Source organism: Macrosteles quadrilineatus, unplaced genomic scaffold (genome assembly GCF_028750875.1).
Source record: "Macrosteles quadrilineatus isolate MER2022 unplaced genomic scaffold, UCM_ALF_1.0 Scaffold_3__2_contigs__length_128488019, whole genome shotgun sequence".
Lineage (NCBI taxonomy): Eukaryota > Metazoa > Arthropoda > Insecta > Hemiptera > Cicadellidae > Macrosteles > Macrosteles quadrilineatus.
Window position 1 is genome coordinate 5,724,758 of NW_026542596.1, and position 22,715 is coordinate 5,747,472.

At 35.7% G+C, this 22,715-nt stretch overlaps 1 protein-coding gene across 1 annotated transcript in view; it reads right to left on the reverse strand.

Annotated features, from left to right (window-relative positions):
- The window catches only part of LOC128989710 (phospholipase D1-like), an 87,101-nt gene that overhangs the window by 62,854 nt on the left and 1,532 nt on the right, over positions 1-22,715 (reverse strand). Inside the window, exons 3-4 of the mRNA XM_054411713.1 lie at positions 14,602-14,697; positions 2,225-2,332 (exon numbers count right to left, since the gene is read on the reverse strand). Coding sequence (XP_054267688.1) covers positions 2,225-2,332; positions 14,602-14,697 — 204 coding nt within the window. The remainder of the gene's footprint in view (positions 1-2,224; positions 2,333-14,601; positions 14,698-22,715) is intronic.

The following is a 22,715-nucleotide window of genomic DNA, read 5'->3' on the forward strand; positions in this document are numbered from 1 at the left end:
AACAACTCAGGAGTATACCATTTTAGGTAGGATTTTGATTTTGCCACACGAGTTTTGTTGTTGGGCCTATACACCTTGGACTTAGATGGGAAGAAAACATCAAATAACTTCCTTATTTCAGAAAAAAACACATCAAAGTCATTGGCATCGTCTTTCAGGATGTTATACCATTTAATCTCACCTAGAGCTACTAAAAATAGGTCTATCATGCTTAGGTCAAGTTTTCTAATGTTAAAAAGATAACTACTATGCCAAGAATTCAAAGGAGGACTCACCACATTTGAAGAAGTCATCCATCTCATCACCACTGCGGAGTGATCTGCGACAAAGTGTTCGACGACACTGGCATCATAATCCCAGGTGTTCAGGTTTACAGCTATGTTGTCGATGCAGGAGTGGCCCCTCGTTGGTTGTGTTGTCGTGATGAAAAGTCCGAAGGACTTCAGAAGATTGAGCAGGGCAGATCTCTCGGTGCCTTCTCCAGTAAAATTTACGTTGAAATCCCCCATCAAGACCAAGTTGGAGAAATTTCTCTCAAGGGAAGCCAGACAGCTCTCCAATCGATTACAAAACACTTTGAAATTCCCACTAGGTGAGTGGTAAACACAGATTGCCGTCACGTTCAGGCTTGGTATGTAAATCGCTACCAGTTCACAATCGAGGTCTGAGCAAAATTGCTCCACATTTAAGACACTAAAATCAAGGCTTGGGTCAATGAACAATGATGCTCCGCCACACTTGGAATTTTTCCTGCAGTAAATACTTGCAAGGGATAAATTTGCCACTGTACTGTAGAATTCAGTCTCTTCTGGTACTAACCAATGTTCGCAAACGCCAAGAATGTTTATACCTTCTTCTTCAATGAACACAGTTAATAGGCTCTCCTTACCTCGAATACTTTGTACATTTAAGACACTAATTACAACAGGAGAGCAATTTTCTGGGTCCTCAAGTCTTCTTATGACACGATCTGCTGGTGGTCCGGCAATCCCGAGTGCTGCTGGACTGTCCTGCCTAAAAAAGATCTTGGTGAAGGACGTCGAGATGGAAGGAACTCTCTAACAAGGATGCCGTTTGGCCAAAAATCAGAGCGTAGCACCCTTTCAACACACAGTTCTGCTATTCCTAACTTGAACGACTTGTAGGATTTAAAACGTGTATTCAGTTCGACACATTCGCAGTTATGTATATCATTGTCTGCAAGAAAACTGGTTAAGGTATCGCAAGTTGTTGCAGGCGATAGTCTCGATACAAAAATAAATTTCCGTTTACAAGCTGGTTTCAATCTGGTTTCGGTCGAGCCAGTGCCGATTACCACTTTAGATGAATTCGAATGGTTCCTGTTGTTTGAGACTGTATTAGGATTTTTCGACTTTGGTACTCCTTTCGATCCTCGGACAGTACTCGCGTAGGATTTAGACGATGTCGAGACTGGACTGACTGGAGCGAGATTACAATCGGTTTCAGTTCCTTCAGTCTTTCCCGTCAGCTCCTGTTGTCGCTCGAATCGCACTCTTCCCACTGGAGTCAATTCACTACCGTTTCTCAGTCCGATTTGCTGTTCATTTGATTCAACCACCGTTCCGTCTTCATTCACAGCAGTATGAATTTCGTCTTCGTCATTTGTCACCAATGGGAAAGAGGGGATCTCAGTGACGTCATTGTTGCCACAACAACAACTAACAATTGTTTATAGAACCAGTTTTAAATCTTTTATCCCTGAATTTTCCCATCTACATAGGCTTCTAAGGTCTGCACGTGGAATAAATCAAGCAGAGTAACGGGTGAGCCAGTACTGTACGAGAATCAACTGAAGGAAATTATTGTGAATAAATTATAGGCTACCCAATAGCACATATTAATGACTTCAAGACCGTAACACATTATATGTTCATAATTTAAGCATAATGTAAATGCAGGGTGTAGAAAACAGTGAGAGTGTGTGTGTAGCTTTGTTGCTGGCTAGGCCCATAGGACATAGGGCTCGCCTAGGAATGAAAAGGTTGCCAATTCTGAAAGTAACAGTACCAAAAACTTCTTGGTGGTTTGAAATTGATCCTTGACCATTTGCAATCAATAAATTAACCTTAGTCAGCAACAAAGATCAATCGTACAACGATCATATTCTCCTGGAAAAAGCACACTCTGGTATGTCGGCATTGTTTAAATCTATTCTAATCTTACCAGCTGTTTTGTTGGTCAGGAGGATGGACGCTTGTCTTACCTAGGAAGTGAGCCTGATGTGCCTCCTTTGCTATGGGTTGCGATGTGCTTTGCGCTCTCTCTGCGTTCCTTGTGTGTCTTGGTGGGAAATGGAATGTTGAGCGAAGCTCTGAAATACATAGAATATAAAATAACTAATGGATAAAAAGTTAATTTGAACGATCAAGGATTAAGAGCATTATTGTGTCATTCAATTACATTTCACAAGATCGGCATAGGTAGAAAAACAGATGACATTGACAATTTTGAGAACAATTATCATAAAAAAGATAATATAAAATTTAATATATATAATTAAAAAATTATTGACAACAATAATTATGATAAAACAATATAGCCTACTGGTAAAATAATTCAAAGAAATAAAAAACTTAAATTCTTTTTAAAATTTTCAAAAGGATCACGAAACAGCAAACAATTAAACATAAAAACAGTTTATAAAAATATATAACTAAGGGTGTTAAATTATCAAAAGCGCAATAATAAAATATTATACTTCAGATAAAAGGTCAAAATATTAAATAGTGATGTAGAAATTCACGTGTGCTCCCGCTATCTCCGCGTTCCGCCACCTCCGAACCCAAATCTGTCCCGCCACCTCCGAATTCTTGAGTGACCCTTATAATCCTGTCATCGCCTGTGTTGGTAGCTGTCATTGCATCCACGGCTGCATAGCCCCGTGGATGGAAGATTTAATGAAAATTTAACCCGTGGGTTAGGTTAGGTTAGGTTAGGACGGAAAGTCTTAACGCATGTAGTAACCGAGGATTATAGGGGTCACTCTGAAATTCGGAGGTGGCGGGTCACGGAGGTAGCGGGACGCGGAGATAGCGGGAGGTAACCAGAAATTCAATGAAAGCAACAGGGTGATGAATAAGAATAAAATCTATAATTTCTAAAGTAAGTCTACATGGTCTGAAAGTCTTTAAGTAGGTTTGGTGTAATTTTAAAGGGTGGCAAGGGATTGCTGTTACCACCCTCAGAATTAACTTTCATCACTTTTTGCCACCCCAAACATTTTTAGTGACTATGTTAGTTCTTTGATATTGATGAGGCTAAAACTAAAACTTTTATCATATCATAATAAGCATAATAATTAACAGAACAATATGAGTTATTTCTAAGGCATCTATGCTGGTATGTTAACAAGTTATTTATTAATAAACTTAAGCTTGAATTTGTAACGCCAAATTTAAAACAATATCCAGGCCATACAGCAGACATTGCCACCACAGGTAAAAAACTTAACTGTGCCCTTGATTGCTATCATTGGCCTAATAAACATTGGGATTGAATTTAATGAAATATACAATATAAATAGTTTTGTGAAAAGTGAAAAAATTGAAATTTAATTTTTATATTTTGGAATATATATATATAGTGAGTACAAACAACAAGCTAGGGCAGGGGTGCCCATCCCCCCCTAGACTCATGACGCACCCCCCCCCCCCAATTGAGCAACAGCCCCCCCCCCACCATAAATTATGTACACAACAAATGAGAAACATTATTCCTCCGCCCAGCACTATTTTTAAAACTATAAAAGAAGTTTTATAATTTTTTAGATATTTAAAATTCAAACCCAGTTAATCTATATGAAGATATGAGTAAAGTTATAGGTTTGTCTGTACATTGCTCAGAATTATACATATTTTGGGTTATTTATGTTTTATACATTGAAGACGTTGAAACATGTCTTATCTCAATTTATGTCCGTCTGTCACGACCCAGAAGGCATTTTATGCAGCCTACTCTAAAGAAAACTAGAGTACCGATTATGATTCTAATGGTTTAATTGTATCCACATGATTGGCGATGAGAGAGTCCTTATAGCCATTAAAATATGGGCTCACTATTTTGGAAATAAAATAACGGACGATCAAAAACACAATTTTGTGTGATTTTTCTAGTTTATTTTCTCCATGTTTACTACATACGTCATTAATTTATGAAATACTAATTGGGGGGTAAACTTCGATATGGTGGACTGTATAAAAAATGAGGGATGTGAGATATATTATGTTAAGATCAGCTTTAGAGACACACTGTGAGCACAAAATAATAAACTTTTAAATAGGAAGAAATGTGATTTGGTACCTTCCTTTTTACTGAAGTGATGTCTAGTAGACCGTTGACGCACTTGATGTTTGCTGGCCAGCTTTCGCGTACGCGACCGGTAGTTGCACCAAGAACAGTTTGAATACAGTTTTTAACTATTCAGTTCACTTTTTTGTTAGGTGTGTCACAAATAAATACATAAGATAAACATACGATAATATAAGTTCAATTTATATGCCACAAATAGAGTAGGGGAATATTATAATACAAAACTAGGGAAAATGGCGAGAACATGATGCCGGGTTGAAGAGTACATGAGGAATGGGGGAAATTGCCAGACATCACGTGACAGGGCAAGGGTCAGAACAAAATATGAATGAAGTCTGGATTCACCTAGGTTGCGTAGATGCTTGAATACGGAACATGCCGCCCGCCTTGAACCATACATGGTTCAACAGATTCATAAATTGATTCATTGACTCATAAATGGGCACAAGTAATACAATGTAGATATATATACACAATAGATAATGATGACACACCTAATTATAAGATATGATATATATGACAATTATAAATATAAACATGAAATAGGACATTAAATAGAAATATTTTGTGATTAGGGGAGCGGGTACACCTTGGTAGCAGGGCGACAGAAGATTCCTCTCGAAGTCTTGATGGAGACAACTCGAACGATGCCATCTGCTCCAGGTGATGTCTTCACAATGCGACCAAGAGGCCAGAGAAGTGGTGGTGTTTTTGGGTCATGGATAATGACTAAATCGCCTACTTCAAGATTCTTGTTTGGCTTTATCCACTTTTTCCTTTGTTGAAGCTGGTGCAAATACTCTTGGTGCCACCTTCTCCAGAAGCGTTGATGTAGAGCCTGAACTGTTTGCCAATGCTTTAGTCGATTGTCAGGAATATCGGATACATTTACTTCAGGTACTGCAACAAGAGATGTCCCGATGAGAAAATGACCTGGGGTGAGTGCTGTGATGTCAGATGGATCTGCTGATAGAGCTGTTAGTGGACGAGAGTTCAATACTGCTTCCACCTGCGTGACAAGAGTTATCAGCTCCATTAGTGTTAGAATTTGATCTCCAATTACTCTCTTGAGATGGTACTTTGAGCTCTTTATGGCACTCTCCCAAAGGCCTCCTTGGTGAGGCGCGGCTGGTGGTTGGAAATGAAAATTAATTGAATGATCGAGGGCAAAGTTCGTGAGAGCATCTTGAGTATTCCTTTCATCAATGAAATTCTGGAAGGTCTTATTCAGTTGCTTGGAGGCACCGACATAGTTCGTTCCACAATCAGAGTATAGGTGAGCACAAAGTCCACGACGAGAAACAAATCTTTTAAGAGCAGCAATGAATGAGTCCACTGAGAGATCAGTTACAACTTCCAAGTGCACCGCTTTTGTGGTAAAGCAAACAAATAGGCAGAGGTATGACTTAAGCTTTTGAGAATTCCTAGTGGTGTGTACTTTCACTTCAAAGTGACCGCTATAATCCATGCCAGTATGATAGAATGGTCTTACAGGCCGTAGTCGAGTTTCGGGTAAGTCTCCCATAAGTGGAGGTTGATTTGTAGGTTTCAACTTAAAACATCTTTGACATTTAAAGATTACAGATCTGATTACACTACGAGCAGATAATATCCATACTTCTTGAGTGAGGATCGATTGCAGCAACTGAGGGCCTGCGTGTAAATATTTGAGATGATAGTGCATGACCAACAGTTTTACAACATTATGAGATTTAGGTAACAGGATTGGGTATTTGGCATCTTGAGTAAGGTTTGAATGTTTCAACCTACCGCCTACTCTTACCAAACCGTTATCGTCAATGTAAGGTGATAACCGAGCCAGTCTTAAGCTGCACTGAGTGCCCTTTTTCAGAGCTGTGATGTCATCCTTGAAAGATGAAATTTGAATGAGTTTGAAGAGATTCATTTTAGCAGAAGAGATCTCTTTATAACTAAGTTGTCCAGCTAGTCGGGCGTTCCCACAAATATTATGGATGAATCGTAGAACATAAGCAGTGACATTTACAAGTTTTCTAAAGCATGAGAATTTTTCAAGTAAATCAAATCTGTAATTTTCTAACTTTTCAACGTTAACTAGGACATTCAAGGGATTTGGTTTGACTTCAAGAGTGTCTTGATCAGTGATTAAACTGAATTCGGGCTTTGGCCAAAGATCTGATGACAAGTATAACCATTCAGGTCCCTTCCACCACAATTGGTGGCTTAAGAGTTGAGATGGGGAGAGTCCTCGGGTTGCACAATCTGCTGGGTTGTCTAGGGACTTGACGTAATGCCATGATTCAGGAGAGATTAATTCTTGTAGTTCTGAGACACGGTTGGCCACATAAACTTTTAAGCGATAGGGGTGAGTGCGTATCCATGTAAGAACAATGGTAGAGTCACACCATGCATACATCGAATCAATCTTAATGTGGGACGAAAGAAGATTTGAACAGTATTGCAGGAGCTTTCCAAGTAGGTGAGCACCGCACAGTTCGAGACGAGGCAGAGATACTCTTTTTAGTGGGGCGACTTTAGATTTGGCCATTATCAGATTAATTTTAACATCATTCGATAAGTTGATCACACGGAGGTAGACTACTGCAGCATATCCTTTCTCCGAAGCATCGCTGAAACCATGAAGTTCTGCAAGCTTATGAGTTGAGGTAAAGATGTAACGTGGGATCCTTAGGTTTTGGATCACGGGTAGTTCTTCTAAAAAGGAAATCCATTTTGTTCTTATCTCATCTTGAATTGGATCATCCCATTTTAGACCTGTGGTCCAAAGATATTGAATGAGTGTTTTAGCCCAAAATATTACAGGTGTGAGAAATCCTGGGAGATCATAGAGTTTAGCGATTGTTGAGAGAATCATTCTCTTGGTTAGCAAGTGGCCTACTTCAACATTCTTTACTTTGTATGAGAGCATGTCTGTCTCTGGGGTCCATCTTAAACCCAATACACTGTAGAAGGCCTCACTACCATCAGTCAACTCCACTGGTGATTCTTTGTGTTCGACTGGAATCTGATCCAAGAGTTGGGGTGCATTACTGATCCACTTACGGAGTTCAAAACCGCCTTTAGACAGCAATGTTTTCAGTTCATTTTGAGCTGACATAGCTTTATCGAGATCTTCAGCTCCAGCTATAATATCATCATAGAAGATAGACTTGGTCAAGATATCAGAAGCTTGTGGGTATGGTTGACCTTCGTCCAAAACTAGCTGGTGCAAGGTTTTGATTGCAATAAAAGGGGAACAATTAAGCCCATATGTAACTGTATTGAGTTTGTACGTTTGGAGTGGATCATCTGGACTAGCACGCCAGTATATCATTTGATAACTTTTGTCCTTATCAGAAACCAAGATCTGACGATACATTTGACGTATGTCACAGGTGAATACAATTTTATGACATCTAAAATACAATAAAACATCACTGATATCATTTTGAAGTTTGGGACCAGGCATGAGAATGTCGTTCAATGATATGCCATTAGTAGTTTTAGCGCTGCCGTCAAAAACAACACGTATTTTTGAATTCGGGGGATTCTCCTTGAAGACACCGTGGTGAGGCAAATAATAGTATTCAGAGGTGGGAGGTTCTTTACAAATAGTCATATGACCTGATTCAATGTAGTCATCCATAAATTCAGAATAGAGCCTTTGTAACTCGGGTTGATTAGAGAATTTCCTTTCCATCGAGCTAAGTCTCAATTGTGCTTTGGTACAAGATTCACCAAGAGGGGAATGATTTGGTTTCTTGGGCAGCTCGATTATGTAACGACCTGAGTCATCACGTCTATGGGTGTTTTCAAAATGTTGTAAACAGAGGGTATCTTCCTCAGTCTGAGCCTTGATCCGTATTGGGGGTTCTTCTAGCGTCCAGAATTTTTGAAGTGAATTATGAAGGTCCAAATCATGAGTTGTCAAGAGTGAGATGGGAAATGTGTTTGATGAGTTTCCTGCTACAGAGGCTACAGGAGCGAGGCCCATCACAACAAAACCAAAAATGGTTCCAAGAGCTTGAGGTAAATTTTGTCCTAATCTATGCTGTTCGCCTGTGAGGGTTAGGGCAAATAAGTCTGCACCGATAAGTAAATCTATCTCTCCAGGCTGATCGAAACAGGGATCGGCTAGGATAAAATGTTTCAAAGATTCCTTAACCTGGTGTGAAACTGGTATCTGAGGCAGGGGTGATGTGATACTACTCAAAACCATACAAGGATGGTTTTTAGCCAAAGGATTTCCATTGATCGCAGACATGTTGACATGTACGATACCTCTAGAATTAATAACTGCACCAGAGATTCCTTTTATTTCATCATGGAGTCGAGTACGTGGGGCGTTGATGAGTTGAATAGCTTTCTCTGATATAAGGGTAAGTTGGGCAGCGGAGTCGAGCACAGCACGGAGTACAGTATGTTGACCATGTTGTGAAGAGACATGAACTAAACATGTACCAAGAAGGATTGTGGTTTTAGTTGGATTGAGTTGACTAGACAATCCTACAAAAGCGTTAACGTTTGTAGAAGCAGTAGGATTAATAGTTGTTGTATTCTTTGAAGATGAATTAGGTGTGTAGGTCTTATTTTGAGGAGACAACTTAGTTTGATAGCTTGACTGTGACTGAAGTGAACTACGTGTGGGCTCATGCAATAGAGTATGGTGATGTTTGGAGCAAATCTGACACACTTTACTTGAGGGGCAGTTGATTGTGTTATGAAGATAACCGAGGCAGTTTGTACAAATCCTATTCTTGCGAATAAACTCAGATCTTTCACTCACACTTCTAGCTAGGAAATTTTGACACTTGTATATGTTGTGATCTGCAGCTTGACAAAATCTACAAGAGTTGGTTGTGGCGACAAGAGCAGTTTTTGTATGGTTGGTGAAATGTGGCTTACTTTCACGCGTAAACTTATTAGGCCTAGTTATGTTTGTAGGACACTTTAGGCCAGTGGAATACTTTGAGGTAGATGGTGAACTGAGACAAATACTAGCACCTTCTAAACGTTTGAATTCCATTTCAAGAAAGGTCATTAAATCATTAACAAGAGGGATCTCATTGTTTAAGGCGCGAGAGTCTTCAAAAGATTTTCTAATATCAGCTGGGATCTTCTTTAAAAGTGTTAAGACTAACAGGGTGTTTTCAGTTGTAATGTCATGATTTAAGTTTTTCAAAGCTTGAGTATTTTCCTTATATACAGTGAGAAATGATTGCAAGCTCTTAAGCGAACCACTAGTAATGGGCGACAAATCCAGAATTTTTGTAACGAGCTGAGTGACAATACGTCTCTTGTTTTCATAGCGATCCTTGAGAAGTCGAAGGGCTACCACATAGTTTTCAGGAGTAATATTAAGACTCTTAACCAAGTCTAAGGGCTCACCACTCAGGGCACTAAGCAAATACTGAAACTTATTCACTGGGGAGACAGAATTATTCGCATTGACAGAGGCTTCAAAAATATTATAGAAACTAACCCACTCTTCATAGTTACCACTAAATTTAGGCAACTCAAATTTAGGCAGGCGCAGAGAAGCTGGAGGTGGAGTAGGTGTTACAACAGGTTCAACTGGCAAAAGAACTTTAATGTCACTTATAAGGGCTACATACAAGTCAGAAAGTTCATCATGCATTGAAAATGATTCCTCCTCATCACAATCAGAAGCAGGGTCATCAGTCACAACTCTATTAAATAAAGTTTTAAAGTCAGTAAATAGATCTCTGACCTCCTCATTATAATTGTGTAAACGCTGTATATTAGCAGGAGTCAATTCTTGACCTTCAGTTCGAGGAAGTTGGTTTGACAAATATTTATTTATTTTCTGAAACCTGTTTTTAACAAGTTTTGCTTTTCTTTGTAGGGTAGTGAATCTCATCATGAACAAACAAATTAAATAACACACAACAAGAATAGATGAGTTTTCATAAAATAGCCCAAAATCTTAAATTAATAATGATCTCATAAATCTAGGCCTACTGAAGTGCATAAATCAATTTGCAATTCAACTTCAATAGTAAAGTGAAGTCAATTATCAATTTGTTATTATCACCAATAATCTCTGTTGACAATAATATTTACAATAATGAATAAAGAGAGCATAGCAATAACAATAATTACCAGTTTTCTCCAGTTCAGGACCCTTTTCAATTAGTATTTGATTAAATAAATAATGTCTTCATTTTTCAACAACATAAACAAACTTGCAGGTTATGTTGATATGTTTCAATTCAATATCGGGTTATATTTAAACAAACAGCTGATGTAGATGAACAGAGTTTTGATGAGTTGAGTTTTCAGTTTAATAGCAGACAGGTGATTGGTTCGTCCTCAGTTCCACCGTTTCACTAATCTTGTAGGTAATTGGTTGCCATGTAGCGCAGAGCGATCTGTTGGCGAAGTTGAGAACTACCAACTACCAAGGTGTATCGCAAAGGACAGAACGTTGTTGCAAAATGGCGGACAATGGGATAGAATATTTCAGGGAAATAACTACTAACTAACTTTGCAATTTTATTTATAAACCCAAATAATAAGACTGAATTGATTGTGAGACCTTATTATTTAAAAGGATTTTATGGATGAGATGTGAATAAATATTCAATCCTAAAAATGTTCTACGCTTGATTTATTTCAAGACAAACTAGGTAGGCCTAACTTGACGTGATTTAGGTGGCAGTGACAAAATTGAACATGAAAATAATTGTCTGGTATGAAACAGGAATGGACATTAAAATTGTTCGTAATAATGTTTCAAAAGACAAAATATTACCAGTTAGGGATGTGACACTGATCATAAACATTCATTTGAGAAATAAATTATTGTACTGTATCAATTATATTTTAATTGGCAAATGTAGTCCGGCTCGACAGGACCAGCGAATGGGGGGTAAACTTCGATATGGTGGACTGTATAAAAAATGAGGGATGTGAGATATATTATGTTAAGATCAGCTTTAGAGACACACTGTGAGCACAAAATAATAAACTTTTAAATAGGAAGAAATGTGATTTGGTACCTTCCTTTTTACTGAAGTGATGTCTAGTAGACCGTTGACGCACTTGATGTTTGCTGGCCAGCTTTCGCGTACGCGACCGGTAGTTGCACCAAGAACAGTTTGAATACAGTTTTTAACTATTCAGTTCACTTTTTTGTTAGGTGTGTCACAAATAAATACATAAGATAAACATACGATAATATAAGTTCAATTTATATGCCACAAATAGAGTAGGGGAATATTATAATACAAAACTAGGGAAAATGGCGAGAACATGATGCCGGGTTGAAGAGTACATGAGGAATGGGGGAAATTGCCAGACATCACGTGACAGGGCAAGGGTCAGAACAAAATATGAATGAAGTCTGGATTCACCTAGGTTGCGTAGATGCTTGAATACGGAACACTAATAGTCTGTTAAGAGAATTTAGAAATTACAAACTGCTGTTTTGATAAAGATTCCTTTTCCTAGCTGTCACTGATATGTTTACATAAATGTTGTTGACAAATACTGTGTAGGCCCTAACCATTTCCGATCACGTTTGTAACCATTTACGATCACGTTTGTAAGCAAATCCAAAACCAAGTGAGATTAATAACCGTGTGTGATTTGGCTTACATACTGGGTTTGATTTATCACGGGTACTAATATATAACTGTAAATTAAATTAAATAACTAGAGCCATCATCCAGGTCGGGAACCGGAGATTCTGTGTGTATCAGGTTGTACTTGAATTTTGATTACAGGGAAAAGACCGTGAATCAGTGTTGTACAGGACTGGAAAACTTATCTTTCTATATAAATAAAATTAGAGTTTTATAAGTCACCACAATTTAAGGAATTTTTTATTGCCAGAATATCCATATAGCGTTCGTAACCTCTGCTTAACGAATTGTCAGCGTCTTTTCTCGATATAACGATCCCCTCTCCCTCCCTTTTGAAACATCACAGCTCCTTTGATGAAAATTAAATGGAAACAACGCTTGCGCCAACAATCGTCTGCTCCGTTTTACACTTCTGTCTGCTGTGCGCTATGTTACAACAGATGTCAGATACAACAGCTGGGGAATGATGACGATATAATGCTTAGTAAACTGTGATTGAGTGATTAGTAACCATGGTAATTTTAACTTTAGTAAGGCTGTGATTGGCCAATGAGTAGGCCTAAATATGGCGACTTGTTGAATTTGTGTATGAATTGAAGAGAAACCTATTAAAGAACAAAGAAAAAGAATACAGTGCCGTAACAAGATTGTTCTCGTTACATTCTTTTTTAAGAGTGTTTTAATTATCTCTAAATATAATTTTACACTTTTTTATTACTTATCTATCAATTCCTATGCTGTGATACAGCACCTATCGGTAGCCTATCTTTCTATCATGAGCAGTACCTTATAACACTTTCTAAAGGTTCCTTTAATATTTACGTTATTTATAGCAATGCAATGTTTGGCTAGTGATAAGTTGAGTTTGAGTTAGCTATAATATTAAACGTTGCCGTTTGTACAACTGAACCAAGATAAATGATTTGAAATTTACAATAATAATGTTATTGCACAATAATAATGATTGTGCAATAATAATGATTGTGCAATATTGAATTTTGTATATAAAAATGATAATCGTGACGTAAATGGCTGTTTACAGCGTTTTAATGAGTTTGTCATCTGTTTTTATAATATATTGGATTAACCGTATTTTTCATTACCCCCCCTCTCCCTATTAACTCAGGTAATCGAGTATCTAAACAATAGTTTAAAGTATTGTAGCATGCTACTTGATTGCATTTTAACGAGCTTTATGTCAAAAAAGCTGTTTTTCTTTGTAAATTGGCTGCTGCCGTTGGAAATAAATAAATAAATAAATAAAAGCGTTCTGTGCTAAGTCGCGGTGTAGCTGGACGTGTCTGTACCACGCGTTATCTTTTATCTATCACAGCAGTTGAGCCATTCCGCGCCCTCCCTCTTAGATCTCACGTCTTGCTAATCTTAAATAATAACTTCCTACACGAATCCTAAAATCCTATTTTAACTAATTGAACTCAATAATATAACTATTGTCATTAATTAATCCACTTTCTATCTGGCGACTTCGTAATATATTTTGGATTGTCGTCACGTTGAACACGACAATTAGCTTTAGCCACCCCCCCCCCCCCCCAATTTGAATTTTTTGAGCCCCCCCCCCCAAGAATTTCAATGACGCAGTCTGCGTCACAGCCCCCCCTTGTGGGCACCCCTGAGCTAGGGAGTAAGACTAGGAGTTCCAGAAAGTATAGTCATAATTTCTTGTCTTTAGTTTTATCTTGAGTTGTTAAAGAGAAGTGCAAGGTCGTGTCCACCATAATCCTGTTATTACATTGTAGATAAAGTTTATTGTTAAGATTTCGTCTCAGACTGATGTCAAAAGGCTTTCTTAAAAGTTTTGAATCAGTGACACATATTTTAATAAAACACATAGTTTGCCGTAAACATTATAGGTGTTGAAAACAAATGTTTGGTCACCATAATGAAATCACCATAATCATGATCAAAAATGGATACTGTGTATTTGATTAATTAACAATTAACAAATGTTTAGCCCTATAACCCCCCTACAGTGTCATTTTTGATGAGATACAGCAGTATATTTCTTTAACATAATATTATTAGCCTATTTTTTGTTAGTAAATAAAAAGAGGTCAACCATATAGCAAGAAAGTGATCTCTTTCTAGGGATCTATTAAAAATATCATAACTTTTCAAGATTCAAAAGTTGTCCATTTTACCTTGATAATCCCAAACGTTCTTAATCCTTTAATTTTGTTTTTTATGTTTGGTCAATTTAGGTGAAAGCTAGTATAGTTTCATTTATGTATAAAATATGATTACTTATTTAGTAGAATCTAGAAATTTAATTGAAAAGTACCCTTTCTACTATCAGTTAACAATGAATTATTTGGATGGAAATTTTCAAACACTTGAATAACTAAATGAAATTAAAGCATATGATCTTGGTTGTATGAGAAGTTGTACATCTTAGGGGCCTGATGAGGGGGACGGGGTGGGTGGGGGGACTGGAAGTCATGGACAAGATATGGAAGGTCATCAAAGGTGTGTCAAGGTTACACAATTCACAGAGCTGCTAGATAACTACTGATAACATTGGCTGCAGTCTAGTCCACCAAGTAGCCTTCTACTTCTATACAGATATTTTGGAATTATGAGATTTCATAGGGAGCACCTAGACTGTAATGCCAAAATTCAGAAGCACAAAATAATAATCCTGCATAACAATTAAATTTCTATTTACCTAAATAACCTCAACTGTTGATGGAGTTGGTGGAAGTGTTTATATCGCTTCTTCAAAGTCCATGTGAAGTCTCCGTGCCTCAGCTCAATAGTGTAGCTAAAGATAAAAATGTTTTAAAAACTTTAAGAAAAATTTTTCACCAAACATTTGGTATTTATAATAGCCTTTAAACATATTTTCTACTGAAGTTCACAATTCACAAAGGTACAATGGTGTTATGTGATAAAAACTTAAACGTAGACTGCAAAAACTCTTAGCAATAATAAAGCACTTAATTGCATTTAATTCAATAAATTTCTCTTAATTTCTGCAATGGTTATTTTGGCAGACACATTTTTGTTGTTGATCTATGAGGTTTTAAAACGTATAAAAACTATTTAAAAAATACTTGGTTACTAAGTCATCTAAATGCCATAGTTAGTTGCAGATATCTGTACACATCAATTTGAAAATATCAAACACTTGTATAGGCCAAATGACAAAAATCAAAGATTTTGTTTACTTTAAAATTAATTTTATATCGGTCATTTTTTCAGATATTACCAAGCAAATCTCTCAAACATTCTGGAATTTCATCAACTGTAAAAGATAACAAATCATTAATACAATAATTGAAAATTATTTATAAGTTAATACCTTATAAGAACGGTTGTTTATTTTTAAGGTAGGTGTAAAATGTGTTTACTAATTTTTAGGGAAAAAATCATGCAGAAATATCTGCCCAGAGGGCCAATCTTTTAGGGGCTCAAAATTTATAAAATGATTTTTCTAATGTTGTTTTGGTTAAAGTAATTTTTCATGAATTCTATGCATTTTAAATAGTGAAAACGAAGGCATTCATCATGTTCATTCCATGTAATTTACTATGTACATGAAGTGAGGTTAGTATAATCATATCAACTGTTGTAGATTCTAAATTGTAAATGGTCTTTGTAGAGAGGACTTCTTTTACAGTTCATCCATCTTTTCTCAGCGCAATATCTTTCTTTTAGAATCAATGTCTAATCAATCTGTTGACCTTCATTTTTATTCTTAACTATTTTAATGATTTAAGATTCTGTCCAATTATCAAATCTTAACATTTTTGTGTTGCAAATTCCCTGAAAACATACACCAATTCTTTTCACCACAATCCTACAGTATTGGATGCCACAGACTACAGGGTCACTATTATAGTGGGGGGGGGGGAGGGGTGAGTGATGTCAGAGGTATGCTGAGTTAGTAATCGTTGGCTGAGCTCATTATGTGACCTCGACTCTCACTGCAACTCACAGCTCACCACAACACATCCCGACTACTCACATTCAGCCATACAAGGATAATATACACACAGTGCAGGGATTTTCCTGATAATAAACATTGAGGAAGGGATTCGAGTATGGTGAAAATTATAATCACCACATGGCTTTTAGTGGAGAGTACTCCAAAGCAGATAAAATTCTCCTCGTCTGAAAGACCTATTTTTGTTTATTTAATAGTCATATAGGTTGACCTAAAGCCACACTGGCTCTGAACTATATTATCACATTGTTAAAAAGCATTGGTGATTTGCAGGATTTGAACACAGGTCCCTTGCACAGAAGTCCCAAACTCTGTAGTGAACGCAAAGTAATTTTCCTAACAGTTGACAGAATAGCCCTAATTTGTTTTGGTAAAATTCTGCATTATGATAATAAAATTGGAATGAAATAAATTCAAGAAGTCTAAAAGAGTAAATTATCCATGGGAAAATATTGACTGGTGGTAGCTAGCGGTTTTAAAGATCTTGAATAGTGCAAGAAAAAATATAAAGAAACTCTTTCATTTCCAAAATACATTTACTGTATATTGTTAGTTGTAATGCATGTTAAAGAATACTAAACACTTTTGAGGAAAAGCAGATCAAACCCCTCAAATATTTATGATTATGCTAAGAATTGAACCTATCCCTAGAGCACTGGGTGCTTCTTACCCATCCCAGTAGCAATGTTTTGTTTACACTGCATATTCAACTATAAATTAAACCCCTCTATCAAGGCGTATGAAATTATTACAGCACATTATCATTTGAACCGTGACTCGTTAACTGGCTGAATCTGTTATCTGAGTAAGTCAAAACACTGGTTGGGATGGTAATAAACATGCCAAACAACTTGTTACAGCCTGAGCTAGGCCAGAATGCTGTACAACTCAACCATTGCTGATGACCTCAGTATGTCAGCTGATGACCAAACAACCGGTTGACCTTCTCGTTGATCTCAAAACTGTCACTTCCTGTGACAAAACGCCAATCACATCTGACTCGTCTGTAGTATCACTGTGAAATCTGATAGAAATTTTGAAATCCCATTGAAGTTTTGATTTGACAGCGGAAATTAAGAAATTATAAACATCATTACTTAATTTAGGTAATTGTAATCATGAATATATACAAATTATTGTTGTTACCCCAAAATAGTTTAGCTCCTAAATATGTATTTTACGTTTAAATTTGAGATAGAGAGCATTATATGTAAAACTTCAGTTTTAAAATGAATCCTCAACAGTCATGCTTTTTCCTAGCTTGAGATATTTCGTGATGACTGATTCGCTTACAGTATTAAATATATAGATGTTACATGTATATATGTTAAATGTATATATGTTAAATGTAGTTTATATGTTAAAATCTGCCAATTCTTACAAATGTCTAACAGCCTGTTATTGATCATAAAATTTTAAGTAAAAAACAAGTAATTTTTGTGCCAAGCAATGTTCAAGTGCGATAAAAAATGTGTTTACCACTGCAATATGTTCTTTTCTAAAATCTTGATTTATATTACACTCACATGTGAATGATTAAACTACCAAAACCATAACTTAGCCCCAACTATGTTGAATTTCACTGTATAGTATAGATAATAAAGAAAAATATGGGTTATTAAAGACAATCATAAGTCATAAGTCTTTACGTCTTTTGGGAGTTAATTAAAATCATTGTTTAGTTTGGTCGGAAATTAAAAATGCCAAAGATAATAGTAGAACAGTATACCAAAAATAGTCAAGAATGTAAAATAATACATGTGTCAATCACTTAAGATAAAAGCTAATTTTAATGTCAAGTACTTAAATGGCTGTGAGAAGAAGATTATTAGTTGATACAATACTTGATGTACGGTATAATTGATTCAGTAATATAGTACTCAAAAGCTTTTAAACTGTCAAAAACCTCTAACCTCTTAAAAACGAATTTGATTGATTGTGTAAAAAACATACTTAGTTTTTTGTACCAAGGAGTACTTGACCTCCTAAAAGAGTTTTGACCATCAGAAAGAATGTTGGAAAGAAGTCCAATTTGTGTAAAACATTAAAGTTTTTTTTTATATCAACAATACAACAAAAGCCTAATTATAATGATCAGAAACTATCACCCAAAAACAGCTCTGGTTATGTTAATGTGTACCCTATGCCTAATGTTAACATTTTTTTCCAATTTTGTGCAGATTAAAATTCACAAATTCCAATTTTAGACTTTGTGAGTAAGCACTAAACAAACTGTCTCTTTGGTTGTATATGGTCATGGTATATCCATCCAAAGGGGCCGTGGATAGTGAACATTTAATTGAAATGCATTTGATCTTTTTGGTTTACCGGTTTAATTTTCATAATATATTTATTTTTCTAATCATTAGTTCACAAATATTTATGTTGTGTTTTTGTGTTACAAGTTATTTTATACTGTAAAGATGTGAAGCAACGCTGCTTTTAAAACTTGCAATCCTTACGGTACCTAATTAATTTTCATGTAAAAACAATATAAGAATTGGAAATATTGGTAGGTACCTACGTACAAACTTTAATCGATAGTTAACTGAGTAGCTGAGTGGTTATAGTGCTCTCATCGAAATCATAAGGTTGCCAATTTAATCCTGAGTAAAGTTGGTATCTTTTTTTGATAATTCGAAACTGTACCCAGCTGTCCCTTTGTTAGATATTTTAATAATGTAAAACTTAAACGTAGTAACTCAATTTTACTTTTTATGTAAAGAATCCATTAACTTTTGCCACAGGGATGGAGCAACCTTGACCCCAAACATCAGTCTATTTACTTTGAACAACCCTTTATGAGTACTTAGAGTGAAGTCTTTTGGAGTGAAATAGTCTTTTGTAATCTTCATAAGAAAATGATGTAAGTGATGCTCCAGTATCCAACTCAAAAGTTACAATTTTACCTTTCACTTTTATATCAATGTGAAATTTGTCATCCTTCTTTTTGTCGGACAGTAAACTTATTTCATGGATGTTATCTTCAGAAATGTTATTATTTTCAGTGTAATGAACTTGTCCTTTACTGATTTTATATTAACTTAGACATACACTCTTGAAATATGTCCCATCTTTCCACAGGTGTTACAGGTTTCATCAATCATTGGACAAACATTCACTCTATGGTTTACATTCCTACATTGGTAGCATTTCCCTTTCAGTGACTCAAAATCTGTTACACGAAATTTACTATTTGTATAAGATCCTGTGATGTTTAATTTTGTTCTGGATCCGTGAAATCGTCCATTAGACTTTGGTGGATTTATGTCTAAGTTTCCACACTTTTGACATATCATAGGACTTTCCTGTTTTGAAAGTTCCATCGTAGTAGCTGTATTAAGGATTTCTACGAATTGTCTGTGGTCACATTTTTGTAGCAGCTGAGTTTTTATGTCCTTGTCATTATGTCCCCGTATGAGTTGTAGTCGTAATAGCATATCTAATACAAACATTCCACAAGCTTTGTAATAAATTTGCAGTTCGTTGATAGCCTTTTTAGTTCTGTAGAAAAATTCGAAATTTGTTCTCCATCTTCTTATATTCGACTTATAAATGTGTGTTGTAAAGCCAAAATACTTTTATTAGGATCTAGAAAGTTGCCAAGTAAGGTTACAAGCTCTTCATACTCTTTATTCATAGGATTGTCTGGTGTACACAGGTCGTATAGTTTCTGATGTAAAAGAGGTTGTCAAGGCATGTAAAAGTGTAAAAGTCTTTAATTTAGAATCATTGATATCTTTCAAAGTCAAAAAAACCTCCATTTTTCTGGCAAAATTAGAAAAGTTTTCTCTTTCATCGTAAGGAGCAAACTCAAATTTGAAGTAGGAAGGCCTGGAATTGGTGTATTAGTATGTAGATTTGAATTGATACAATCATTTTGATTAGGAATATAGTTATGCTGTATACTAGGCATATGAATCATTTGGGCATCCATTAATCTTGTTTTTGTATCAATCGGCATGATTTCAATACTTTCTCTATGTCAGCTCATGTTCTAAATCTTCTTCTGTATAGAAGTCGATCTTGTCTTGAATTAGGTCATACTTTGATTTAACCCTTAGAGTGCCAGGCGAGAAATAAAAGTAACGCTCAAAAAATGCCGATGATTTTTCCCTAAGGTCGCGCTAAAAATGCCGAACGCGATCTGGCGATTTTTAGGTTAAAATTTCGTAAAAATCGAATTTTCGATATTTCGACCAACGAAAATCGATGTATTGCATCTAGTAACTTTCGACTCAATGTTAATATATGGGTTAAAAGAATCCGAGTATCCATTCGGTTGTTATGACAACTGTTCGATCATTACGAAACGTCCGGTCAGCCGGACGTTGGCACTTTTGGCTCGTTCTAAAAACGTCCGGTCGGCCGGACGTCGGCACTTTTGGCTCGTTTTAAAAACGTCCGGTTCCCCGGACGTTGGCACTCAAAGGGTTAATCTTAGCTAACAAGTCAAGTCTAGTTTTGATTTCATTGATAGAAAATGTTCTTATGTCCCCACATAACTTCTTTACATTTCCAAGCTGAAACTTGACTGGTCTTCGCAATGATTTAAATTTCGTAACATTATTTAGGCCTACATCTTCTGCTATTTTTTCTCAATCTTCCATTATTCTTGTCATCATTTGTTAGATATTTTAATAATGTAACACATGAAGTAAGTCAATTTTACTTTACTTAATCACAATTCTAGTATGTAACTGTATCATATAAACAATAATAAATAAAAACAAATGTTTAACTAATAAAAAACTTATAGCCAGTAATTTTGGAATGAACACATCGCCCTGATCATTGGGCTTTAGGTAAATGAGCCTGGCTAATGAAGTAACAAAGCTACAAAGATCATCTCCTCCATCCATCAACTCACCTAGCACGCATAGGATATTCAGCTTAAAATATGCATCTAGGTGTGCGTATCTGTCTTATGGTAGGTAGAGGCGTAACAGAAGGGCCCGCAATGTGGGGGGGCCCACGAACCGGTGAGCTGGAAATGGAGCACGGAAACCGGCGAGCAAAGAGGCCCTTGCTTGAGACGAGTGGGGTGAAATATTGGAGTTTATTCTTATTGCAATGTATTATCAATTATTTTATGTATTGATGAAGTAATACCATTAACATTGATTTATTGATAAGTATTAACATTAATGCTATTAATAATATGTTGTTATCGTCTAGTTTGGTTAGGCCTATTCAGTAATAACGAACTAAAGTACAAATTTAACGTTTTATAACGTGAGTCATTGATTAGGTATGCAATCTAACTTTCCTCACAGAGAAGTATTTTACTTCTCTGTGCTTGCGTACACAGCTTATGTCTGCAAACATTTTGAAACATTAAGTTAAGTTTCCTGGAGCCTGGAGACATGAACGTTGACTGCGGGGCTTTTAATATTGTATTATTACAATTTTAGTTTTGCCCTATTATTAATTGTATTAGCCTAAGTTAAATTGTTAAATACAACATATTGCTACTCTAGTAGCTTTGTTTGTTAGCCTATATCTTATTTTACCTCACAATTAATCAATACTAAAGTCATACCTATGTTGGTAAGGTCAACGCTTGAAATCCATACAAAGACAACATTTAAAAAAATGCAATTGGCTATTTTAGCCTGTGATCAAGGTACGTCAATCTATTATACCAACACACTTTATTAGTGTATGAGTTAATTATTACCATCGATAAAAACTAACCGAATGAATAATTGATAACATGTGTAATAAATTATAAAACCTCCATGATATGAAATTTAAAATACATTATAACTTAAAAAATAAAAAATCATAATACATAGGCCTACGGATAAAAAAATAAGGTATTTTTATTTTATTTAAAAACTTTTACAAATACTGATACTGATATAATGATGAAGTACCGGTAATGTAACTTTATCATCAAACCCATGACTAAAATACCAATGTATAGAATACTATACCGGTACCCATCATTTATTTACTACTACATTATGATGAATCTGTTTGATTATGTTTTGTATCGGTGGTCTAAAAATAACTCATGAAAGGGGTTCCAAAAAATAAGTTTGCAGGAGGACCGAAAAAAATATGTTACGCCACTGATAGTACCTAGGTATAATAATGATGAGATGATTCTTTTTAATGAACAATATTCATAATTGAAAATATTGTTAAATACTTTGACTACAGAGATTGGATATTGTTGGTACACATTTTCCAAATTATTTGAAAACTATTAAAGACAAACACTTTCTTGTCTTAAAACCCCGTAAAAATCCTAAGTTAAATAACTCAGTTTCTCTCATCTTTAAGTTTGCTTTTTACATCATCAGTTGTTCTACTGTAAATATGACCTTGATAAGCATTTACAACATTTACTTTGCAAATTCAAAACGTTAGGGTTACCTACTTCCATAACGTTGCAACAAGTGGTTATTCTAACACTCTATAGTACACCTAATTGATTTCACATTATCAATTATTTTAACGTTCCCTTTTTCTGCGACAGTATGGTTTTTTTTCATTTGAAAAGAAGTAAAATTCAACCATATACCCAAATATGTGCCTCTTAAAGCAAACAAGAATGAATGCTCAAGGGCAATATAAGAAGCAATTCAGTGAAGATGGCAAAATACAGCTTAGCCTTGTTGCTCTTTCACTTTACGGTATCACAGAGTTTTTATTTTATTGTTAATATCAAACAAGCTGAAACAAAAAAAACTTCAACTAGGCCTAATTACAGATCATATATTGTTTGTGACATGAAGATTGTAGATCTGTCACATAAGATATTATTTAGGACACAAGCTTTAACAGACACTAATTTGTATGAAAACTGAAACGTTTTTAAAAAA